The sequence below is a fragment of the Plodia interpunctella genome, chromosome Z, assembly GCF_027563975.2.
Source record: "Plodia interpunctella isolate USDA-ARS_2022_Savannah chromosome Z, ilPloInte3.2, whole genome shotgun sequence".
NCBI lineage: Eukaryota > Metazoa > Arthropoda > Insecta > Lepidoptera > Pyralidae > Plodia > Plodia interpunctella.
Genome location: NC_071324.2, coordinates 5313268 through 5338222, shown reverse-complemented (window position 1 = coordinate 5338222; position 24955 = coordinate 5313268). Strand labels below are relative to the sequence as shown.

At 34.5% G+C, this 24955-nt stretch overlaps 2 protein-coding genes across 3 annotated transcripts; one reads left to right on the top strand and one right to left on the bottom strand.

The window, feature by feature from the left end:
• Positions 1–582: 582 nt before the first annotated feature.
• Positions 583–13648, bottom strand: LOC128683079 (V-type proton ATPase 116 kDa subunit a1-like). 2 transcript variants are annotated; one of them, XM_053768308.2, is made up of 15 exons: positions 13240–13648; positions 10491–10673; positions 9467–9633; positions 8949–9117; positions 8507–8683; positions 7710–7922; positions 7261–7405; positions 6585–6746; positions 5790–5998; positions 5266–5375; positions 4360–4490; positions 3303–3577; positions 2535–2706; positions 2164–2338; positions 583–1851 (listed from the first exon to the last, which is right to left on the bottom strand). In XM_053768308.2, exons 1-15 carry the CDS (start codon positions 13318–13320, stop codon positions 1692–1694), a joined length of 2529 nt encoding a protein of 842 aa, XP_053624283.1. In that variant the 5' UTR covers positions 13321–13648; the 3' UTR covers positions 583–1691. The 2 variants fall into 2 exon arrangements, with proteins under 2 accessions (XP_053624283.1, XP_053624282.1); XM_053768307.2 differs by lacking the exon at positions 13240–13648 and adding an exon at positions 11043–11266.
• LOC128683080 (uncharacterized) lies at positions 12219–24955 on the top strand. Its single transcript, XM_053768309.1, has 3 exons — positions 12219–12349; positions 14639–14931; positions 24040–24955. Exons 2-3 carry the CDS (start codon positions 14647–14649, stop codon positions 24526–24528), a joined length of 774 nt encoding a protein of 257 aa, XP_053624284.1. The 5' UTR covers positions 12219–12349; positions 14639–14646; the 3' UTR covers positions 24529–24955.

Here is a 24955-nt window from a genome sequence, read left to right as displayed (position 1 = left end):
AAGTAGAGTAGATAAAAATGTTTTATCTACTATCTTTTCTAAACCGAAAGTATGGAATTAAAATTAATTCCATGAACTATGCCCGAGTGCGGTAGTTCCATGGATTTAATAAGTACTCCATCTACTAATTCCATATGGGTAGTTAATGTTATGTTCGTTCGTGAGTCTGAAAGGAAATCGCACACTACACAAACCTCACGTTTCATTCCTTGAAGTTTAAAATTTGGTGTTAAAATTGAGATTGTGGAACCGAGGTATACCCACTGTGGGTACAACCATGTTTTTATGTCTATGGTACGAGTTTATTGAGGTTCGGGCATGTACTCAGTAAGTACCAACCTACTCCGCGGAGTACCTATGGGTAAGACCACGAGCCAAAATAGATTTAGAAGGGTCCCATGTGCTGTCAATAGCCCTAAACAACATTACCAACTAGCATTTTTTAAAATTTCGTTTTTATTCAAATAGGTTAAGATGTGGTGGTGTTAGTGTACATTTAGTAAACTGTACTTAATTTTTGAAAACACTATTTATGATAGGGCTTAAAAACAACACACTTATTCATTTTACCATTTTATTGAACAGCTATGCGAAGTAAATAGCTACATTTATACTATGTTATACAATATATCAAACGTTTTCTGTTTATTTAATATCACAAAGCTATCAATTGGCTAAACATAATATTCAAAGTTAACAAACCATGTGATTCCAGTAGAACACGACGAAACTTATAAGAGAACTAAAAATAATTCTTAAAACTGAAATATATGCTTATAGTCTTAACTTAAAACTATATATTTAAAACTTAATACTTGTGTTACATTAATATTTTATCAAGCAAAAAACCCTATGTAGACGTTATTATAGAATATATATTTAAATTGTAATAAAATATCGCAGCTATTTTTAAGCACTTATTTAATTCGTTTCAACTAAAATCCTACATAATCCTGTTTCCGATAGACCTCAAGTAAATATAGTGAATCGACGAAATTTGTTTATTAAATGATATACTTACATAATTTTGCTGTCATAACAATATAAACCTTATCCATTTCCGGATAACTGGGTGCAAATAGGCACAAAAAATAATGGCATTACATTACCTTATGCTTTTTTGAAAACTAGGGATTTGCTTGATCTCGAAAAGTAAGACATCAATACTTATTACACTGGGTCGGAATAGAAAAGTACTTATCACCTTATCGTAATATTCATTAGACACCAACATACGCTTATCAGTTCTCAGACTTTAATAAGGTACCTAATACATTCATACATTAATGCATTCATATTCATATTATAACTAAATAGAATATGTCAACTTAGTCAAACTCGTGCGCAATAGCGTAAATATTTGAAAATAAAATTTTAACTTATTTTATTTTTATTAAAATAGAAAATAAAAAAATAATTTCTACGAATATCTACCAATGAAGTTAATGTAGAGTTTTGCGAAATAACTTGTTAATTGAAAAATATGGATAAATCACGTCTACATGGTTTCTTCTGGAAAGTGTAAATAGTGACAAAATGGCCAGCGCGGGGCGCGTCGCCCTCGTCTTCAAAAACATCTACCACTAAACCGAAAGTCCTTTTCCGACAACCACCACATGAATGACCCATATTTTTCATTGTTCTTAAACAACGTACTTAAATATTGTCACATCAGTTTTGTCAAATAACTTTTAAAAATCACCAGCGCTTGCTCTCACGCGACGTTGCTTACACAGGGCCTCTGTTTCTTCATCACAGTGTCTAAAATCCAGGTCGTCAAGAATAGTCGCAAGAGAAAATGGAACGAATGGAATACCACCGCCTTTGAAAAACTTACTCATAAATTCGATCCTGGAAAAAAATGTTTTTTTTTCAATAACTACGTACGCCCCATTTCATATAACCATCTACATTAACACGTCGACCTAGCGCAGTATCGTGAAGCACATGACATGCACACATCACCATATCTTTACTCGTATTCGTAAATACTTTTTTTTAAATCAAAAAGCATTTCTAATATATTTTCAAAATGACAATAATCACCTACGTACTTGAATGTACCAAGTTTATTGTATTTATCCATTTAAAAACACCTTAACTAACACTAAATTAGAAGTGGTAGGTAGTAGGAATTATCATTAAAGTAACATCATGACTCACCATTGAAGTCGCAGCACATGAATAAACATGGCGATACCATCCATCAACACGAGAAAGAACACAGTAGCAGTTGCCCAAATTGGGAAGACTAATACTATTTTTCTACTTCCGGCAGGAGTCAGATCTCTCAAAGCCAAGGTTCTCATTGTACTGTGCCAGAGCAAACGCGCCATTACTGTAAACAAATTAAAATTTTACGAACATTCATTATATTTATAGGGCGTATAAAATGACTAATTTAAAATATAGATATCACTATCTGTGCTCTGGACCGGAGAGACCTTTGTCTAAATATTAAAAAGATGTTTTAGTTTCCGTACCTCAAAAGCTAAAATACTTCATAAGCTTATTTATTAACTAAAAAGACTTACCAGTGTGTGCAACCGAAATTGCCCAAAGCCGGAGGTAGGACGCCATGTGGCTGACCGTGGCTAGTCCGTATTCCATTGTTCGCACCAAGCGATGTGTCAATAGGGTTTTGAAATCGACTCCTTGCTGCTTCTTGAACGCATCTATTTGACATTCTCCATATTCTCCACTGTTCTAAAAGGTATAAACAAATATTCAAAGAGTATTTTATAAAGTCAGGACTATATCTGTAGCTGAACTAAATTATATAGCACTTTACTGTTACACAAGGTTATCGAATTTGAAATGAATTACTCATAGACTGGTCAGAAGTGTATTGCCAACTCCTGGGAAATTTTAGCCAACGCATGGAGAATCGGCAAAATATTCCGAATTATTTATAATGTATATTTTTCATCCAATAAAATCAAACCTTTGTAAATCTCTAACTAGTATGTATTTAAAATATATCGGCAACTAGGACCGCAATGAATTCGGTACGCTGCCATAGTGTTGACGTCGACTAAGGGCATACATACATTTTATACGTCTGGTTCAAATCGTAATTAATACAGTAAAAGATTTTTTTTTCCTTTATTTTTCCCAGACTTAAATTTATTCCATGCGCTTCGAGATTTAATTCAGCCTCCAACAATGCATTTCTTTAGTCGCATAAAGTCCCCTAATATATGAAAATGTCCCCTGTACCACGGTCCGAGTTGATAGCAGCTCCAATTATCTAAACCCTCGGTGTGACTAGGATATTAACAGAAGTTTAAGCTATTACTTACCTCCAGCCGTCTCACTGACATCATATGTCTAGTATATAAATATATTGGCGACGCAAATGCCATAATGGGAAAGCATAGTAATGCTACATGGTATAATATTACTTTAGTTTCCATCCGGTCTGATAAATCTCTAGCGAAAAGTGTCATTGCAGGCAAAAGATTAGGATTGTTCGCGACTGCTTGAGTTATGCGTGGCCAACAATCTAAACTGATATTCCTCCAGAATATCAAGTCTAAGAATTCTGCACTCAGAGTAGGCCAGTAGGCGCGGAAATCTGAAAAAGATAAATTTCATTAGTAGGGAAGTAAGTAGTCGGTATCGCAACATCCGGAAATTTATTGTATCCAAGGTTTTTGAGAATGAACTTTTGAGAGCTCACCTGTAAACACTGCCCACTCTGGCTCACATGCTGATGCTAGTTTTCATATGGGCAGGTATTTAATGTGCAGTTTTGAGGGAAGACTACTATTTTTTGGCAGCGTTGAACCGGAGATTTGCCCGTATTACGTTGCAACTCTATGTGCACTAATAAAGAAAGACCGATCTGTGCCAATTGCGATAGGTAGCTTCTTTAAGCGACTCACTAAGTACCTACCTGCTAGGCATGTCGTAAGGTGAAAAAGATTTCCGAGTTGGTGTGGCCGTAGATAGCCAGATCAACTTCGTTTTGGTACCCTTTAGGGTTGCGAGGCTACTATGCACGCAGATCGTTTATTTGTGGTGGATCTTAGCAATGCCAACTATGTTGTATTAAAGCTGGTTATCAATAATGCTTTTAACACTTCAGAGAGAGATAATATGCAGACTTAAAGAATAATTTCCCTAAATCGTTAATTAACATTGTATTAGTGTCTTCTTTAGTTTGAAGCCGATAGAAACAATTCGCAAGTCGGATTAGTATTCTTATGGATTAGAGTTACGAGTAAATAATGGGGTCCCTAGATGGAACCTATTCGATCGATCATCACCATAGAATCTTTTTTTTAACGTAGAAGAAGGCCAGATGTTCCGAGTCAATAGGATCCCTGTAAGGACTCTTAGGGTATTAATACTAACCCATTTGCTTTGTATAAAAGCTTAAGATCCATTTATAGAAAAACATGTATACCAGCCATCCATAAATACACCAAATAAATAATAAACGAGGTACTGAATGACATAGGATTGCGTAGAATTTTCTGAAATATCTGTAAATAAAAGGTGTTGAATAAGATATCTATTTTACTGAACAATAATAAAAATTCACAAATCATTTTTATTTCATGACAGAAAATGCTGCGAAACAAATATTGTTCATCAATAAATTTTTTATCTGTGAAATGTGTGAAAATGTGAAGACATCGGTACTCGAAAGATATCACATCTCGTTATTAATTTTATCTATGGATTTGTAGACATCTTTGCAATGACAGCACATTGTATTTATAGTAAGGTATTCATAATGGTTTATTTTATTTAAAATACTACAGTCAATTAACATGTCTAATATTTAATTGCCAACGTGCGCCCGAACTGTAAGTATGACAGTCTGTCGATATAATGAAAGAGATGATTATTAAAATACTGATTTCAAAACATAGGTATATTTAATAAATAATTGTACAGAAACAAATTAGTTCAACCAATAAAACAAACCATCTTAAAAAATATAACTTTGTTAAAGAATTATTACATACTAGAATCCTCCAATCACAACCTACGTAGGTAATAGTGTTTTTGAAACAACCAACCAAAGGCCAGTAAAACATCCTTATCCTACAGGTAATAAATAAATCAGGAAACCTTATTGGCTCTTTCTAACAAATGTTGATTCAAGTTGACACTTCTAACGTGCAGCAAGGAAGAAAGGTGTTATCAGTTTTAGCATTATCAACAATATGTTAGCAAAGTCATCGTTACGTTTCCCAAAACGAACAAATCTGTACATACATTGCAATGTAATCATCAATGAAAAGTACTTACATTATGTTACAAATATTTAAAATCAGGCCCAATGTCATATGTGAGAGTCCAATTATGACCGCCAATTTCATTTTAACTGAATTTTCATGTGAAAGTCCATTAGCTGCTATCTAAAATATAAAAACATGTGTACTGTACATATTACGGCTAACAACAAACATTTTTTAATGTAAATTGTATTTTTTATGTAGTATACGTAAGCTTTTGCATGCTAGTCATATATAGATTGGAAAACCGTAATAAAAATGACACTTCCGACCTATATGCTACTAGTTTTATGCCTACGCGTTCTGGCACTGTAAATGCCTGTTGCGTCATATGCTTAAATTGGTGAGATATTAAATTAGTGAAATAATTATGCAATTAGGTAAAAAATTGCACGCGGATAAACACTATTTCAATTAAATTATTTAATGAAATCTTCTAATTCATTCAATTTAAGTCATATCTAATTATATTCTTTTTATTCCACTGTTCAGAAACGTAGTCAGTGGATCAAAGTGAATGAGAGTTTATCATCATACCTTTATCCCAGGATCAATGCCAAAAAGATACACAAATCCAGTATCTGCCTTCGGATTCAAGGTTATAAAGCTGCTTTTGGATATTGTATTTGGATCACTTGTGTTTAGCCAATACGCCGCCATCAACTTAATCGCTTGCGAAAACCATTCATTATACATAAAACCCATGAATATTGTAAACAAGCCCATTAACAGAATCATGTAACGACCTAAAACAATTAATTCAATTCTATTACAATCGTCCGGAAATATTGTTTGATCTTAATAATTATTGAAGTCGTCCGTAGTCCTACATTTTATTAACACATGCAAAGTATAGGCCTATAGTTAGCATGTGTACACTCCTGCCCATACTTTACATTGTATACTCCTGTATAGAGGTTTATTTTTGAAGAAGAAAATAGGCTGTTTGATCTTTGTTTACACGCATACCAAATTCAAAATAAGTCCAGCAGTTGAGCTTTGAAAGCGTAACAGACAGACCTGCGCATTTATAAAGTTAATATGCATTATACAAACAACTTCTTCATTTAAATATACCTTAACTGATGGTGCGTCCGGTTTCACTCGGGTAAATTATATACCAAAACCATTCTTACAAATCACACTATTAGTAAATATCAAATACGTTTGTTGATCGTTAGAATCCAATTTGTAGATAATTTCGAGATAATATATCTATATCTTTGTGATTAGTCTAACTCCTTTCTAACTAGGAGACGAAAGCGTCGTCCTACTTCTCATCGTACTATCTTCGGCATCTTCAGTAGACCTCATTGACGACGACTGACCCACCTGCGAAGATTATGTTCCACACGTCGTTACGAGACCTCCGGGACGCATATTTCTTTTCATTATTGATCATCCATATGCCGTAGATAAAGATCAGCAAACCATGTCCCACATCCCCGCACATAACGCCGAAAAGGAATGGGAACAGTATAACACTGAAAATAGCTATTAAAAAGAATCCTGATTAGAAAGTCTAAGTACCAATCTGCCTAGCTAGCTAATCGCCTATTTAGCAAAAGTCTAACTATGAAAAGGTCTATATAACAAAACGTCTATTTTACAAAAGGTCGATCTCTCAAAAATGCATATTATTTTTATTTTATATTTTATGTTATTCCGCTAATAAAGATGTATTTTGCGTTTGATTAGGACTAGCTTTTGCCTCCGACTTTTATCTTATGGGAATAGATTATTTTCCGTGATTAAATATATGAATTAAGACGTTTATCCAGTCTCATCCAAACCAGCACCAAACTTCACCTAGAAACGCTTAGTAGATTGTATATGATGCAAATACAAACATAAAAACAGACAAACATACAGAAAAATATTTCGTTTTCTACCTAACATAGACAAAAAAAAGACCATTTATTTATGAAAACCATAGAAGCCACTATTTAAGAATACTGATAATAAAACTATTTGTAGCCCATTTCTGGGATAAAAATTTGAACTATACCTGGATTCAACTCCCGGTATCTTCCATAATCATATGAACATGTAACATTTTGGAATCCTTCAGTAAATCTGTTAGTCCTATAAGAAGTGGGAGGAGTGGCTTCAGTGTAGGTCCGTACTATAAATGATCGAGCGCTCGACGATGCCTAAAATAGTAAAAAACTTAACATTTAAGAAACCCTACTTAAAAGAGCTGACGATTTCCTTAGGGCTGAACACACATTTTCCAAACATAGCTATAATACTATCGATTAAATGATCTTTCAAAGAAAATAAAATAATATCAGAATCTCCAAATTCTCATTTTACTTTGAAAAATTGCTTTTTTAAAACGTTATATTCTCGACGTCCGGAACGTATTAAATAAACGAAGATACAAACTCGGATACGTCAATACAATTCTGGAAAACATTTTCTCCATACTTATTAGGTACTAAATTTTAGACTTACCGAGGATATCTCCAATGCACTTTCCACTTTATTAAAATTTCGATCCGCCAACCAGCACTGACCTATCAAAGTGTTACTAGATATGTCAAAATTGAACAAATTGAGCTGGTAGTAAATAGCTTTGGCTTTTCTGACTTGTGTAAGCCAATTCTCCCATTGCTGAGCAATAGTGCGAAATGTCGCCATACGCTGAACTTTAGTTCGCTGCAATACCTAAAAAATAACAGTCCTATTGTATTAAGATAGTGGTTATTAATTAAAGGGTTCAACATTATTTAAATAAAAATTGGGTTATACCACTACCTTAATCATGTTTTCTAAGGAGAATACATAAATGACCTTAAAAAATATATTAAAGGGATACAATAATTGTATCCTTCAAGTAAATTATTTACTTGAAGCAATTTCAATATTTGAAAGTGCTTATTTTACAATGTTAAGGCCACTAAATAGCTGTTTCCCTTTCTCCAATAAAATGAATTACATGGCCAATGGTAACCTCATAAGCATCATATTGACAATCTGTTATAATTGTATCAAATTGAACTATAAACTAAAAAAACACTTATTTTCGAGTGTGTTATAGCTAATATTAGAGTCAGATTTTATTCAACTCGCCTAAAGGACACGATCTGACTAGCCTTTTGACTACCTACCGACATCTAGAAGCAAGAGATCGCATACCACTAGTGGACTATCAACCAGTGTGTCAGGTTTCATCAGTGTGTCAGGTTCAGGTTCCTTCACCGGAAGCATTTGGTGGTCTATAATAACTACTTCTACGTGGTATATATCACCTTGTCCATCTCAACCATTCTTTTAGCGAGTTCATTGATGGTCGACACTCTATCCTCGTGAGTTTCTGGCCAACGGTACAAGTTCACGTTGAACCCATTGCACACCTTCAAAATCCGCTGCTGCAACTCCTCTCCAGGGCAGACTATCACAAATGCCACTTTCCGAACATCCCGACCCTAAAATTACGAAACTAAATTCTCCCTTAATGAATACGTAGATATAAATATATAATTAATTGGTTCAATAATATGGGCCTGTTTTAATCTGACAGACAAACGGCGAGATAAATTTGCTTGATGTGATTAGCCAGTTAAAACTATCCACCAATGTGTAAAACACAATAATATGCTATCTATTCGCTATGTTACATTAAACTGTCAGATACTATATAGAACTAAACAAGCTTCTTTACTCTGATTTCTGCGATCTTTCCAACATTACCGTTGCAAGATTTTGAAATTTCTCGTCTCTTGCAGCATCCTTGTAGTAAATAGTACCATGAGAGATTCGCCATAGCATAGTTTGGAAATGATACGTCAAAGACCGATCGATGACTCCAGTGATTATCTTCAATTGCCGCCTGTCGTACGCCCCTGTCCCAGCTCCCACCCTAAAAAATATTATGTCCATTGCAATGAAATGCTTATCTAAATTCAAATTATATTGTTTTCCAAATGTCAAAAGCAATTAATTTTGAAAGAAATATCGTCTAGTTAAAAATGCATTTAAAAGAAACAAGTACACACAAAGCATGCAACCAAATCGGCCGTCACTGCATATCGTGAACGCAGGTTTGTGAGTAATAATCTTTATTTCTTATCTGAGCATCTTCCCAGTTGCATTGTAACGAAGGTAATAAGTATCATTATGTGCTGTGTACGTTTTAATTTTAACCCATGAGACTACCCTATTTTGAACAAAATATAAATATTAAACTTTGGGAAAGCAAATTAACGCACCGCATTGTTTTCGGAAATTTGGTATAACCCGCTTCCACGTCCCCTAGTATAGGATCCAGATGATTTAGGACATAGTAAATCTCTCTCGTCTCAGACATTAGTTTTATGAGATTTGAATGGTTCGCTGTCATATCCTTCACGTCCTTCACCACAGAATCTAGCATATTCTGAAAAAATTGTGAAAATAAAAAACATTACTTTTGCCCTAAGTTATAATAGGTTAGCCTACATGGCATAACCGGTCATGGTTTTCTTCAGAGACTATAAATGGCGTGAAATATTCATGCAGGGCCGACGTCTCGTGTGAGACATCTTTGTTGTTGCAGGTTGGCAGACCTATCAAGTGGACCACATGTCATTTTGCTTACTCTATAAAAAATTGAACCGTAAATTTTTTATCTTGGAAAAGCGGTATACGTACTTCAAAAATGCAAGAAACTATTAATGCATATCTAATATCACAACGTTTGTTCGAGTAGTTTCGATATCTCTTGTGAGCTTAGTCATTTATTTGAATGCGCAAATATCTGGAACCGCTATTAACAGCCAACCAATTTTTACATTAGTAGATGATAAACAGAGATCTCTGTTTTGAAAATAAGCTTTTTTAAAACGTTATATTCTCGACATCCGGAACGAATTAAATAAACAAAGACACAAACGCGGATATATCAATACAATTCTGAAAAACAATTTTCTCGATAATTACCGAGAATATCTCCAATGCACTTTCCTTTATATAACGGATATAATAATTTTAGTCAATATGCTATACCAGACCTAAACCTATATCTAAAATCTGGTATAGGTTTAGGTTAGTTAGAGCTCCGCTATACAACTGTAAAAACCGCATCAAATTCCATCAAGGAATTTTTGCGTGATGAGTAAATATACCGATAGAGAAAAATTGTAAAAAAAAGTTTTGGCTTCTATTAGTCCCATAAACACCACCTTAATTATTTTTCTTCAATATCGTCTATATACAGACATGGCCCACTTACAGTTTTATTATATGTATAGATACCTCAAATTCAAACATATCTCTTGGATGCAACGGTTTAATATCATATATGCCTCTCAATCTCGGAATGACCACATCTTCCTTAACCATATCATCCTTAATCATGATGAGACTTCGTTCCAGATCGGCACACCGGCACAGGTCCGGTACAAAGTGTCTATCGACAGGTGACACGCTTGGGTTCATCTGAAAAATATATAATACAATATGCATACAACTAACATCTAAGAATAAGTCATCCGTGCTTCGGAAGGCACGTGAAGCACGTGATCTCGGTTGTGATTGCAGTCCATAAAACTCGCCGATCCACAATGGACCCGCGCGGTTAACCCCGAGCTCCTTATCCCCAGCAGTTTAAACGTTTAAATCTTGATGAGGATTCAATAAATTAATTTTATATCAACTTGAGTTATTTGGTAAGTTGACTCACATAAATGATATAGGAATTCAAAGGCCACTAAATACCTACTTTCCCACGTCTCACAGATAATTGTAGCAGTTCCTTTCTTAATACTACTCGTGAAAACACTCATTGAATAAATTAAAAAAGCTTACATCTAAGAATTGAACGCACTCTAACTCGCCGAGGCGAGAGATGTTCTCAAAAGCTGCGTCCGATTGTATATACACATCGCATATTGTCATCTCCTCGCTTCGTAACATCTTGATAAAACATATATCTTTTTTATTTCCTTCTCATTAAACTTACAGTTCTATTCTTTGCATCTTAACTTTTATTCAAAAAGAATTTTACCTATGAAGAATTTGAAAGCAAAAAATTGTAACACGAAAATAAATGAAAGTCGAATGTCATTTTTATTTTCTTTGCGCCCTGTATAGATCTATTAAGAATTTATATTAAGGTTATTCATGAAGGTTATCCTTCATGCATAAGAAAAGAATAAAACACTAATGTTTTTGTAACTGTGATGAAACATGAAATTTTTACGCGGAAAGATATACCTACTTTATATTTCATTTACTCGCCCTTTACCTCCGTAAATTGACTATTGACTTGTTGAAAATAATGTATAAAGGTAGATTTAAATATACAAACATTATAATTATGTATATCAATTTTCATTATCTGTTTCATTAATTATGCGATTTTTTTTTATACGATTTACCAAAAAATATTGGACGGTCCGTCAACTGGGAGCGCTATTATAAACGACCGGTGTCCCAGTGCAATGATTTATTTAAATATTTTCCTTCCAGCTGGACTAAAAAAAGTAAAATAGTAATTAAATCACATCATATTTTTTATGATATCACTGTCATTCAGGCTATTTTGTTTTAAATAGTGGTATTCAAATCATGGAATTAGCAGGTACCATGGATTTAGTTGGTACTTCCTACAACAGTACCTACTAGTTCCATGGTAGGTACTCCGAAGTACTTGTTAACCAATACTACTTGTATGCAAAATTTTTAAAAGATTTATAAATTTGGTTATAAACATGGATTTACTTTAAGTATTGTACGTAGTATTGTATCTAAGTACTTGTCCGGAGTACCTACTAATGTCATGGAGAGATATTTTTGTATTAACTAGTTTAATCGATAAAACTATCTAATGCTAACTGAAACTATGTACCTAAAAATAAATAAATCTCTAATAAATGTTAAATTTAATTCAAAATCCCTAAGCCCATGACGTCTAGACTACGGAAATCCGTTGTGAATTCTTGCTGAGGTGTCGCAGGCGTCTCTTTTCCGACAAAGAAATCGTTCGAAACAAAACTCAGTATTATTTCTGTGTGGCTCACAGTTAAACATAGTCTCGCCCACACTGCTCGCTCACCGTCGCCCCACGACTGTCCAGTACTATCTTCCTCTTCGACGCCAATACACGCCACCAGGTCAGTCATTATTTCAATTAAATCGGATCTTTAAAGCGAACTTTAATTCTATTTATCAAATTTTGCTTTGCGACATATTTAGTTAACTTAAAAGGATTTTTATTTTTTTTAATAACTAAGCAATTTTCCGCATTTCACTGTGCACATCTGAATTTAAAATATTCGATGAATGATTATTTTTAGGTGCGTTGTTCAAGATTACATAGTATGCACTATGTATATCACAATAGCTCCTGTTGAACAAAAACCGGGTTTACGTTGCTATAAATATCCCCATATCGAATGTTTGCGAATTCTATTTTCAACTTGTTCTACTGTAAGCCGCGCACGCGCCGCTTATTGAGAAACATCAATAATCATTGTCTTGTTTATATAATTAATGAATTAAAATAAATTTCAAATTTTTATGGTCTATGAATTGATATATTTAGTATCAGTTAATATTTTACTTGAATTTTTTTCTCACTACCAGTAATTCTAAATCAATATGCCTAGATAGTTTTATATACAGTAAAATCAAAGTGAAATAGAACTCTCCGGTTAAATGCCCAGAATCTTTTTTATTGTGTAGGGTCAAATTCAGAAATTAGACCTTCACAGGCACTTTTTCTCGTCAATTTTTATATTTATAGTTATTTCTCACAAGCTACAAACTACTGGCATTTCAGAACGACCACTGCTGAGAAGAAATGCCGAAAGAAAGTTATTTGAACAGTGTTGGTCCCTATCATGCCAGATCGGCTTACCATTATTGTTTCTTACAATATTTTTTTTCTAATAATATATAAAAGTACTTAATGTACATAGTCAAAAGGTATATCAAAACAGGTTATGATTGTGATCCGAGTGCTGATATATATATATATAGATGTGAAACACAATTAACTTACATAAAAATATATGAGAAACGAGATGACCAGTTCCCTCTGGCAGCACCCGTTCATGGGACAGCCATCGCGTAGCTCAACCATAATAGTGGGAACCTCACGACCCGGCCCACGACGCCACTACCAGATTGACCATTTGAGTGAGCATGACACACTCGATTCCCATGACTTCATAATTACAAATCTTATTCGTCGAAATAGAAGTATAATTCAGATACTTGAAGATCACAAATCACGTACATGTTTTACAAATAAAATTTAAATGTCACAATATATGAATTATTATAATAAAAATAAAAATTATGAACAAAATAATAAAAAACAGTAAAATAAAAATTAGGAGATCATGTGTGGAGTGGCAAAGTTGTCGGGAGGATCCATGCGTTTTTATCAGTCAAATAGACGTTAATTGTGTAATACGCTTTATCCATCCATTTTTCTTAACATAAGTTTTAAATTGTTTTTGGTCTTAGTCGGCGCGTTGTCACTGACGTATGCAGATATCCACCCAATCTATTCTTAAATTTTAATTGATGTCAGAACAGATTTGTTTCGAAACATTCATTCCGAGTCATGTGTCTGCGAAATGTTTTATAGTAGCTTTGACGTAATATCAATGAAAGCTGAAATCACAGTGTAAACAGGAAATACCTGATGACGCAGTAAATAATATCTAATAACATAAGCGACGTAACAAAAGCTCACGTCCAAAAAAGAGATTATATTATTAGTTCATATTTATTGCTTTTAGCTTTAACTAGGTTTTAACTAGGTTAGGCCCGCGGCTTAACCCGCGTGAATGTCGCTGCAAAAACGAAACAGGAATAATTTTCAAACTTTCACCTCCTATAAATTTAATTAGTAATTTGGGGGTTGATCTTTGAAACACCTATATTTAAACGGGGGTCTTTGACTACGTATACCTATACCAAATTTCATTAAAATCGGTCCAGTAGCGATAGCAGTATATACAAACAGACAGAAAGACTTTCGCATTTATAATATTAGTATGGATTAAGTATTCAGTTTCATTTTTGCTTTATTATCATTATCATATGACGGGGCTCGTTGTGGTCGCACGTCGAATTTTTGGCTTTGTACTTACCCAATGCCTCACTCGCCCGCAGCATTCCGGACTCTGAAGAATGGCAATATAGCATAGGCTAACCATAGCTAAGAATATCGAACATTAATATTAATTTAAATTATTAAACATTATTATCAACAAAAAATAATTAGTAGTAACTAATGCTGAGAGTTCCGGCTTCTCTGGAATCACACTATCTATTAGTGAAAACTGCATGTAAATTCATACCGGATGATCATTTTTGAGTTCATATCGATAGACAGACCGACGCCCCTTTATTTTATTATATTTAAGTTGAACAAATTGAACTTGCAGGTCACATCATGAGCCGCGTAGGAAGAACAAGGCGCACGCGCGTATATGACTGCAACTACAATAAGGGGGAAAGCTACTACCGTCCCGTGCTAGACCGGCTGGACGGCAAGACTCCAGTCAGCCGGGCCGCAGAGCCTGATCGCGACCGGATCCGTGCCGATGTCGAGAGCCGCATCCGATCCGCGCTGGACGACTCCGAAGCGCACGACGAGCTCTTCGATTCGAGAGGAGGACGCGCTCAACGAGGCAGGCCACTGTCCTCCGCCTTCGAGGAAGATGAGCTATCTGAGGATGTGAGTAGATCAAATTCCTTCTTTCTCTCTTCTATTTCCTGTAGGTCTACCATCAACTTTAACGAAACGATTCACGAATACAGAGCAGTTTTAATATATGTAATTGAAATGTATGGCATTATGCGATTGTCTAAATTATAATGGTTGATAATGATATCAATGGAATTTGTGATACAGAAAACTACAACAGGCAACTTGTTGGCTAGGGTCGCACAATAATGCAGACAAAAATAACTTACCCAAGGAGATATATTTATCGTTCCTATTCATGATTTTATGAAAGGCTTAAAATCCAATTTCAGTAAATCTAAATAACATTGGCACTCATTTACAAAAAAATACACACGAACCACTACGTACACCTGCAACAGCCAATCCTGATACTCTGCTTCAGACTACTAAAAAAAATATTTCATAAACCGTCCGTCCAGCTTACAGCTTATTCGAAACAATCGTGTTGCTTTTTCATATTTCGGTATTCACTTTGGTGAAACATTTTTATTCGCGCTACATGTGTAACTGATGCACTCAAAGTAAGACGGTGCTTCAACGGACATTAAAATATATTTCGCATATATACAAACTTCACATTTATTCCCACAAATACATTTTACAATCTTTACTCTATTTTAAATAAGATATAATTTAATGATAGCACATTTTCTACATACAACAGGTCATTGATAAAATGTTATCGAAAAAGAAATCATAAAAGAAATCTCTAAAATCTATTTAACAAAAGTTAACAACCATATGATGATACTAATAAAAATAAAATTATACTGTCTGTTTGTTTAGGTAGTAACATAAATGACTAGCCTTGAAACTGCCGTATGACTTAAATACGAGTAATGGCTGAAAATACACAAGCTCGATGCCAAATTGAATTAGTATCATGTACATAAATAGTACATGAGTAATATTTATTTAGATCAGATGAATGAATTTGTGAAATTAATCATCGAAGGAAAGTATAGAATAGGGAAAGGAAAGCTGAGTGTCGTATTGTATAGTGTAAGAAAGTAACAAACTATAATATATGGCAGAAAAATGTTTTATACTAAAGAACAGGTATAAACCGCGGGCATTTTACCCGCTACTTCGCCCGCGTAAATTTTCCACTAGATAAAGCGTGATACACATCTGTGTATGATATGATCTACTTACTTTCACATTTATAATATTAGGATACGCTAAACGCGTGATTCCTAGCACAAACCCATCGAAGAAATAAAGACTGATAAAATGAAATACTCTCGTACTGCAACAGAAAAGAGATAAAACGTGGTATTTTCATTCAAAGCAAGTTTATTTACTATAAGATGATACGCCTGGTAGTTTATTTTTAACTCATTTAGGCCATCGTAAAAATAATTCGACGACGAGACTTGGGAGCACATCATTGTGATCTCTCGTTTCTTATATGAAAAATATCCTGGTTTCTTCAATTTTTGTTTATTTTTATTTCGTCGAAAAACTAAGTCTAAGCGAAATGTGAGATTAACACTTTGTGCACCTGAAATGTGAATAATTGCGTCACAAATATATAAGCTCGGTAGCTGTGACTCAGCCAACCGAAATAGGTAGTGATGGCATTTCTAATTAATTTATCAATTTCAACAATACCAGCGCAGTAGTGTAATCTATCAGCGCCGGTATCGGATCACAGATATTCATTCCCATTAGTTTAATTGAATACTGCAGTTATTATAAATCCATTTTAACGACTTCTCTTTGTGAAATATATCGGATGGAATTTCGCTGTCAATATAAAACTCAACAATAATAGTATGTTCAAATTTACGTAATTCCACGAGCCACGAGGGTAAATTTTATGTCACCGACTCCTGCGGTAATAAGGATACCCACTATTTGCACCGATGCACCGATGCTGCTCATAAACTCAATTTTCCTACACTCCTACTTACTACATCGCACCGCTGCTATATACATGCTGCATAATAACCATATTTATGGTGCTACTGTTATGTTGAGCAATACTATAAACTTATATAAAATATGTACTTATTACGTACGGTACCTTTCAAGGATATCAAGAAAATTTGTAAAAGACGGGGTTGTCATCAAACTCCTACTCCCCAACACAATCAAAGATTTTGTAAGTAATTACGGTCTCTGGACTACGGCCACTATATCCCACGCATGTAACGCAAACCACGTAGATCGCTTCAAGGCAGCAGTTTTGCCAGCTGTATAGTGGAGTCGTGTGTGTCCCAATTGGGGGTAAAATGCAGCCATAATAAAAAAGGTACAAACAGATCTCTTGAATGTTGTCTTCAAAACATTTCTGGGTACCATTTTATTTTTACTATTTTCAACGAATATTTTACATTTGTTGAAAACAGTACGACTTAAACAGTAAAATTAACGAATTAAATAAAAAAAACGTAAGCCACGTGACACCGATTAAGATATGAACCAATTTTATTTTCTCTTTTATGCAAACACTACAATTTCTAAATAGACGTACATTTCAACATATATTTCCACTCCTCGGCACAAAGGGTGCCGACATGTGGTGTAAATCGAATTTAAATTAAGCTGACACGAGTACTTATCACCGATGCACCGACGCTGGACGTTCAGCGTCCGTCTGACTAAACCATTATTTGCCAATTATTCGAGAACACAACTTCACAAACTATGGAGAGATCAATACAATTATTACATTTCCCTAGATATACATTTTTCATTATATACATTTACTTTAGATTAATAATTCACGACCGGTTTCCGGTTTCTTTCTTAACCATAAAGCGTCTCAGTCCGGGTATATTATTTTTTTTTATCTTGTTTCCAATAGTTATATTGAAAATACTACATTCATTTATTACATTAAATACATTACTATATTTATTTAATACATTATTTATTTTATTTTAATTTTTACATTTTTAATAATGATGTGAATTCGTCTTTTTTTATTTTTAATATATTTATATATGTTTGTTATTTGACGTCTTTGAAGAAAAGTTTGTTGCACCGTTTCTTCTTCACCTGTGCTTTGGAAGTCGGCAGTAATTTTTTGACATCAATAATTTATGTATGTCATACTAAATTAGTATTAAAGAATTTTGAATTTGAAACTTACAAGATCATCGGCGTCCCTTGTTATTTATCAGGGGCATGCATCATCACTTAAAACTTGACCTGACCTGACCTTGACCTGATTTCTTCTATTGTCTGTTGTTATCTCATTTTAATAAATACAGATATGTTGTTGTATGTACGGGCTTGTTGGTAAAATGTTGATAAACCCTAGAGCTAAATCTTCGCTATATTTTTCTGTCGTTCCTAGACCATATTATAATCTATAGAGTCATAAAATATAGATTTCCGCCCGTGATTTAAGGCAGATAGAAATTATCATCATCATCGCTTGTCGATGGCATCGAGGCTTTCCTTCAAGGGCTCTTTTTCCATATCTGGCTATTTTCCAGAAAACACGCCACCTTTTTCTTTTAATCACATCATGTAAATTTGATCTTTCTGGACTAATGTTCCATTGTTTTTACGTTTATTTTTAATTGTATAGTTTTCTATGTCCAAGAACCTCTCAACTATTCCATTTACAGATCTATCGTTATTTTATGTCCATTCTCTTCGAGTGACGGGTTGACGCTAATTGTTTCTCGGAAAGTTTATTACTTTTTATTTCACTTACGTAATATTTTTTTAAATATTCAGATTTTCCCTTTGCAATCAATTCATCCATAAATTCATAGATAAGGTATTAGCAACTTCCTATTTCGGTGAGTCATCAGTGATGTGCTGTAACTATAACTACACATAAAATTTCACCCATTATTTTACCCCGAATTGACTGGACTGGTGCTCCTTTTGACAACCTCGAATCGCACCTCTGTGCCCACGTGGGTAGGAATCTAGTAGCAGTTGCTACAAGGCTACGTTGAGTCGGTTTTAATGCGATTCCTTTCAATCGCTTTATAGACGTGCCATTTTATTACACTTCGTTAATAAAAGCGATAAAACTTGGTTTTAATATAATGGTTCCATTCCTCAGTCTGCCCAAATGCTCGTCACCATGAATAATGCCACGTCGGTTTGGTTATTTTTTACTTTTATTTTAGCAAGCACATTGCCGTTTCGATTATGTAAGTTAAGCGGGCACCAAACCATATCATATATCTATAAATAAATTTCCTAATTTACATACGGTAGAAATACGAGGTAAAATACGGTTAATTGTTTAAATGTCCAGTCGGCAATGGCGGAAATGGTACAAAAAAGAAGTAACAGGAAACTAATCAAATGCAAATTGGACTCAAATTTCTTTAACAGTATTGTAATTTGCAACTGCTTATATTACAATATTGCTAAATTTAATAATTATAAATAAACGGCAAGTACCTTTTAAGTTTTCACTGCTTTGTGAAATCTTAAAACATGCGATCAGTTATATATTTTGGTCACGTTGACTAACAGGTTTGCTTTTTTTAGGATCGTAGCCCGGATTATTGGTATATTTTAACTGAATACTTAGACGCAATCCTGAGAAAATAGTATCAACAGATGGAGCGACAAACAGACACCAAAAATCCATCCAGATGCTAATGTAACAGTCAACAGCACATCAACCTACCCAAATTCATTGCAAACTCACCGCCATTACCGCGCCATAGAGGCTCATGCAGTGTGACTTGATGTGCTGTTGACTGTATAGGGAAAGAGATTTAAGGCTTTTAAAAATTGGATATTATATTAATACAACACGATTCTAAAGCTAATTCTGTAGTCTAGCAACAATGGAAACTTATACACACATAAATCAAATAACCAAGAAGTTTGGTGTACGTCGAAATGTTTCCTTAGGGAGTGGGAATGTGTCAGTAAATGTGGCCCAACTCCACTCTCCTGTGTAAACTTGCGATGTAATTATATTAAGAAATTATTATGTTGTTAAGTGTTATGCTTATGGCGTGATAGATTCCACCATAGATGTATTTAGGCGACCAGGAGTCAGGCGTTCAGAGCATCGTTAACACGCAACAGAAAAATAAAACCTTTCATATTACGAAACAAGAGCCAATCTGATAAGCTATTTGGGGGCACGGCAGTGCCCCCACAAGTCGAGCAAAAAAAGCGGCACGGCGCGGCCGTACCATCCTTTTCTCGGAGCAATTCAGGCCAATTTCGAACCCCAATAACTTTGTTGTGGATAAAACAGGTAAACAACTTAGTAGGTAGGTCAGTAACTAAGCAGGTATTGTATAAACACTGTAAATTTTAAATTTCATTCAATTTGAACCAGTAGTTTAAGAATTGTAACTTATTAAAGTTCCTTGATTTTATCACTCACTCACTCACTGGCTGACCGATCATCAAAAGTCCAAGGCACTTCTAGCAGACATAGAAGCTTCAAATTTAGAATACAATTAGTGTTTAGTGTCTAAATCAAAGGAAAACCAAAATAATTTTGTAATTTCGGTCCCATTTTTTAGATACACCAACTGCATTAATAGCTTTGTAATCTCATATAAATATAGGCATTGCAGTTAATAAATCATTTTACCTGTTTATTTTAAACCTAAAAGATTTTTAATATTGATATGATAATAACCTAAGACAGAAAGTCTTTTAAGTAGGGACTAAATAAACGGACGGACGGACAGACAGACAGACAGACAGAGGGTATTACATGAATCTCACATCTTTTTACGGTAGAAAAACGGAGTTGCGAGACTTAGGTATTTTACAGCATGTTTTTGATGGTATTCTTTATACTTGACTTACTTGCTATGCAGATTTCATAAAAATATGTAAATCTAGAAAGACAAGAAATAAATTTACAATATTGCCCCTGTTACAATGTTTGTAGTTAATTTTAACTATCATATTAAGGCAGAATTAACTTTATTACATGCGGCCCACGGGGGCACCCGAGTCACGTGTTAGTGATAAATTAATAAACAAGTGTTAGTTTGCAACAGTACTGGCTAGTTAACATTTATCGACGTCCTAATAATTTTTTGATTTAACATATTCCATTATTCAAGCATAGGTACAAATCACACAACTCCAGAGTGAGTTCCCTTGTTATGTCACAATATGTCATGAGATACTAAGCACATAACAATACTTTGCATTGAGTACAGTTACAGTATTATTGAGAAATATCTTTTCACATTAATCCACCCTGACTTGCTGGGGGTTGAACGTTGAAACCAAAGGACAGGACCTCACCGCACTGTTATTATATATGTGACTCGGTTTTGTTCCTCTATGAATTGTTATTTTTCCGCTCATTATGCCAAGACTTGACGAATTATCACTATTGCATTTATAAGACACAAAAAAACCCAGACCATTAATTGACATGACAATATTGTCCGTTATTACAATATGGAAACGTTGGAAAAATAAGCGAAATCAATTTAATCATTCACAGTAGATAATTGAAAATATATTGTATTTCAGCCTGTGAATTTGAAAACAATTCCACGTGAGCAAGATTCCGATGTGAGTTAAGGGGAGCTATTCGCTACAGATTTTATTGCGTGCATTACAAATGTTTTAATAGTTAAGACGCCGCCGCCTGTAATCGAAATGTCTTAGGTTTTCGAACCTAAGAATCGTACTCCATGTCAAGCACTTGCGTCGTCAGGAAACCTACACACTGCATTAGTTTACCGACATTTGGTAGTACTTACATAATAATCAATCAGATTTGTGCCAAAATCTGACACAAGTATTAACAATAACACACTAGATAGAGAAAAGTATTGCTGTACTTTATACTTACTACTTAATAAGTATATAACCTCGAAATTCATAATAAGGAGAGGTTGGGCCACGAACTACAAGAGATATAAATATAACATAATCTATAAAATAGATAAAAAAGCAGAAAGATATTTTAGATGTTTGCATTAAAATGTTCTTCTTCTTATTTGATTTGGCTCCATTATTATTATCTTATAACTTCAAAGTCATACTTTGCATAATTTATTCAGCGATAACTGTTTCGACCATTTGGAGCATATGGTCTTAAAGGAATGTTCTAAAATATTACACGTTTCGGCTGAATGCCTGTTGCCCCCCTACCTCCTCCCCCGTGCAGCGCAATCGCCAGTTATTTAATAATCGAATGCCCTCGGCGGGTACGTACTCACGTCCGCACCGTCATTGCAACAAGCCTTTCATGTTATTTTCTTTATACGTTTTATAATGGTTTCGTATTTCGAACTGGCAATTTTTTGTTTTTCGAAAGCCGTCACATGGAATTAGTAGGAATACCTACGTACTAAGTCCATGAGCCGTCATTCGTTTACGTTGGGGCAGCGTGAAATTCGAATACGCTTAAGTATATTCCGCGATTTTCGTTTATTTTCAAAGACGTCATGCCGCAATTTCCGAAGGGGCGAGAGTTTTTACAACAGGCGCAAGTCTTACGCGCCTAACCCATTCCATCAATCATGGTCTGTTGCGCCTATAATGTTTTCTATTGCTAAACATAACTTAAAAATAATTAGATATGTTTTTATGTCTTGAAACCGACAAAAAATTCAATAACTACGGTACTCTTGAAACAATATTCATCAAAGTTACCTTCACCTGTCCGATATGTCTGATATAGAGACAAATAAAAAGAAAAAACTTTTTTAAAAAGCTTTTATTTAAATGCCCCAAAAAGAAAAACAAAAATTATCCTTTAAATTTTAACTATCAACTTATAACCTACATACACAAATTATATACATACATACATACATACATATAAATATATATATAAATACATACATTGCAAGTTAAATAAAAGCTTTTAAAAACCCTGTGACGTGTCATGCAAGTTTATTTATAATAAAGTAATGAGAAACCCAGTTCCCCTTAGCTATTTTCTGTCGGCAATAAAACAGACGTTTTAATTAAAAAACCATGGCCTCCATTCGCTTCAAAAACACTGACGTCAAATAATCCCTTTAAACTCGCATTAAAATAACTTTTTAATCGTAGGTGGTCGGTTTCTCTGCAAGTTGATAGTCTCAAAATATAGAAGTTGGAGAATTATTTTGTTTAAAGAAAATTATACGTATTATCACATGTACCGTATACTACAGTAAAATAAGGATACCGACCGAATTAAAAAATTCGGGCTGCAAAATAAGATGGTTTATAGTTTATCATAAAATGTAACGTACATATTCTTTGAAAATATTTTATATTTTGAAAAATTTTCATACCTTGTAAGTCTGAGTCTACATTTTTATATCTCGTTTATTGTCCATCAAAAGGTTCATATTAATCATACTATACGAATACAAAAAATCGCCAAAATTGTTAAAAACAAGAAACAAATTCCTTACAAGAGTTACTCGTTATCGTACGTGTAGGATTACAGCGTGCTCATTGATTTATGCACTGTAAGAAACAGATATTACAAAGAGAAACAGATATTATTCATTGCGTTATCGGGTTATAACATATTTACACAGTCCTACTTCCTGACCGTCCATGCTGTGTGTAGATTCGATATGAAAGTTAACCGCAAATACATCCAGAGCCACAGATGATAGGCCTGTCAATACAAATGACAAAGCATTTGAATCGACATAGAATTCTAACATTAAATAGCTTTGTGGTGAAAAACCTATTAACTTTCTACATTTTATAGATCAGAAAATAATATGTGACGTTCTACGGGAAAAGGCACGTTATAAAGATTTTGAGCTTTTTTTTTATTTGATTAGTCATACGATAGGTAACTTAAACATTTTTATTTAAGCATCCTTAAAGCCCCCAGACGTTTTCATAGTAACGAGCACTTCTTCGACTATAATTGCATAATTATAAACTATGTATATTGCATAATTATAAACTAGTAGTTTTGAACTATTATTAATTAATAACAACACAGTTAATGTAGGTGGTTTGGTGGTGGAACATCAAAATAGGATCGCGTCAGATCTGGCCGCGCGGGAAATGATCAATATGTTAATATAGTTAGATTTTATAGTCTGACTTTCTTTGTCACCGATCGGACAACTTTTCGCCTGTTAACATATTTAAAGCAATGCTATTAAAAAGTAATGTATTTTCGATTAACATAAATATTTGTTACTTTTCCAGATCACAGAATCCTTAAAACGTCTTCGAGCTGGAAAGAAGACCTCTCGGTTTGCAGAAGACATCGATTTCGAAAACTCTCTGTCCAACCTCGAGAACCGTGTCAAGATCTCTGACAAAATCCTCGAGAGCGTGGGGATCGGGCAGACAGAGGTGAGCGGGGCTAGACGAGCCCTTCAAGAAAACGAAGAGCGCACAGAAAAACGCATCGCACGCAGACTTAATGAAGAGAACGCACTAACCAAGTGGACAGCGCTGAAGAGTGATGAAGAGAGTGCTGCCGCTCAGAGAGCCAAGGTCACGAGAGCGCGCCTCACTGACTTGGAAGACGAAATGACGGAACTGAACGAGCGAAGTGCCGCCAGAGAGAAGCGCGCCGCTCGTCTCCGCGCGCTGGTCGCAGACAGCGACGCGCTCGATTCCTCCACCGCTGTCGCCGCCACCAAAGTCACCATCCGCGCCGAGAGGGAAAAGAAACAAGTCACCTTCTAAACTCGTGCAAACAAAATCTTACGATCCGAGATAAACTCTGTGCTCTAAAACCCACGTTTTAGAGGATCGTGCAGTTATTGCTCTGTGGTAGATCTGTTTGCTAGGATGTGTCCTGCATTTGTGGCGTACGGTGTTCAAGCCGATTTTATATTTTGTTGGATAGATAAAGCGCTGTATATTGCCCTGTTTTATTTAGAGGTGTCATATGTTTTTATACGATTTAGTACAAATATAATTTCTACATTTGTAGGAATATAATTATGTTCATGATTACGTCTTTGCATAAGCATTATGTGTATAATTGGAGATGTTTTAGGTCGGTAATGTATGTAATGACCTATGGTATTATTTGAATTATGTGAACTAAGCCCACTTATTTATACGAATTACTGTACCTATATTTTATTGAATAAAGTCAACAAATTGA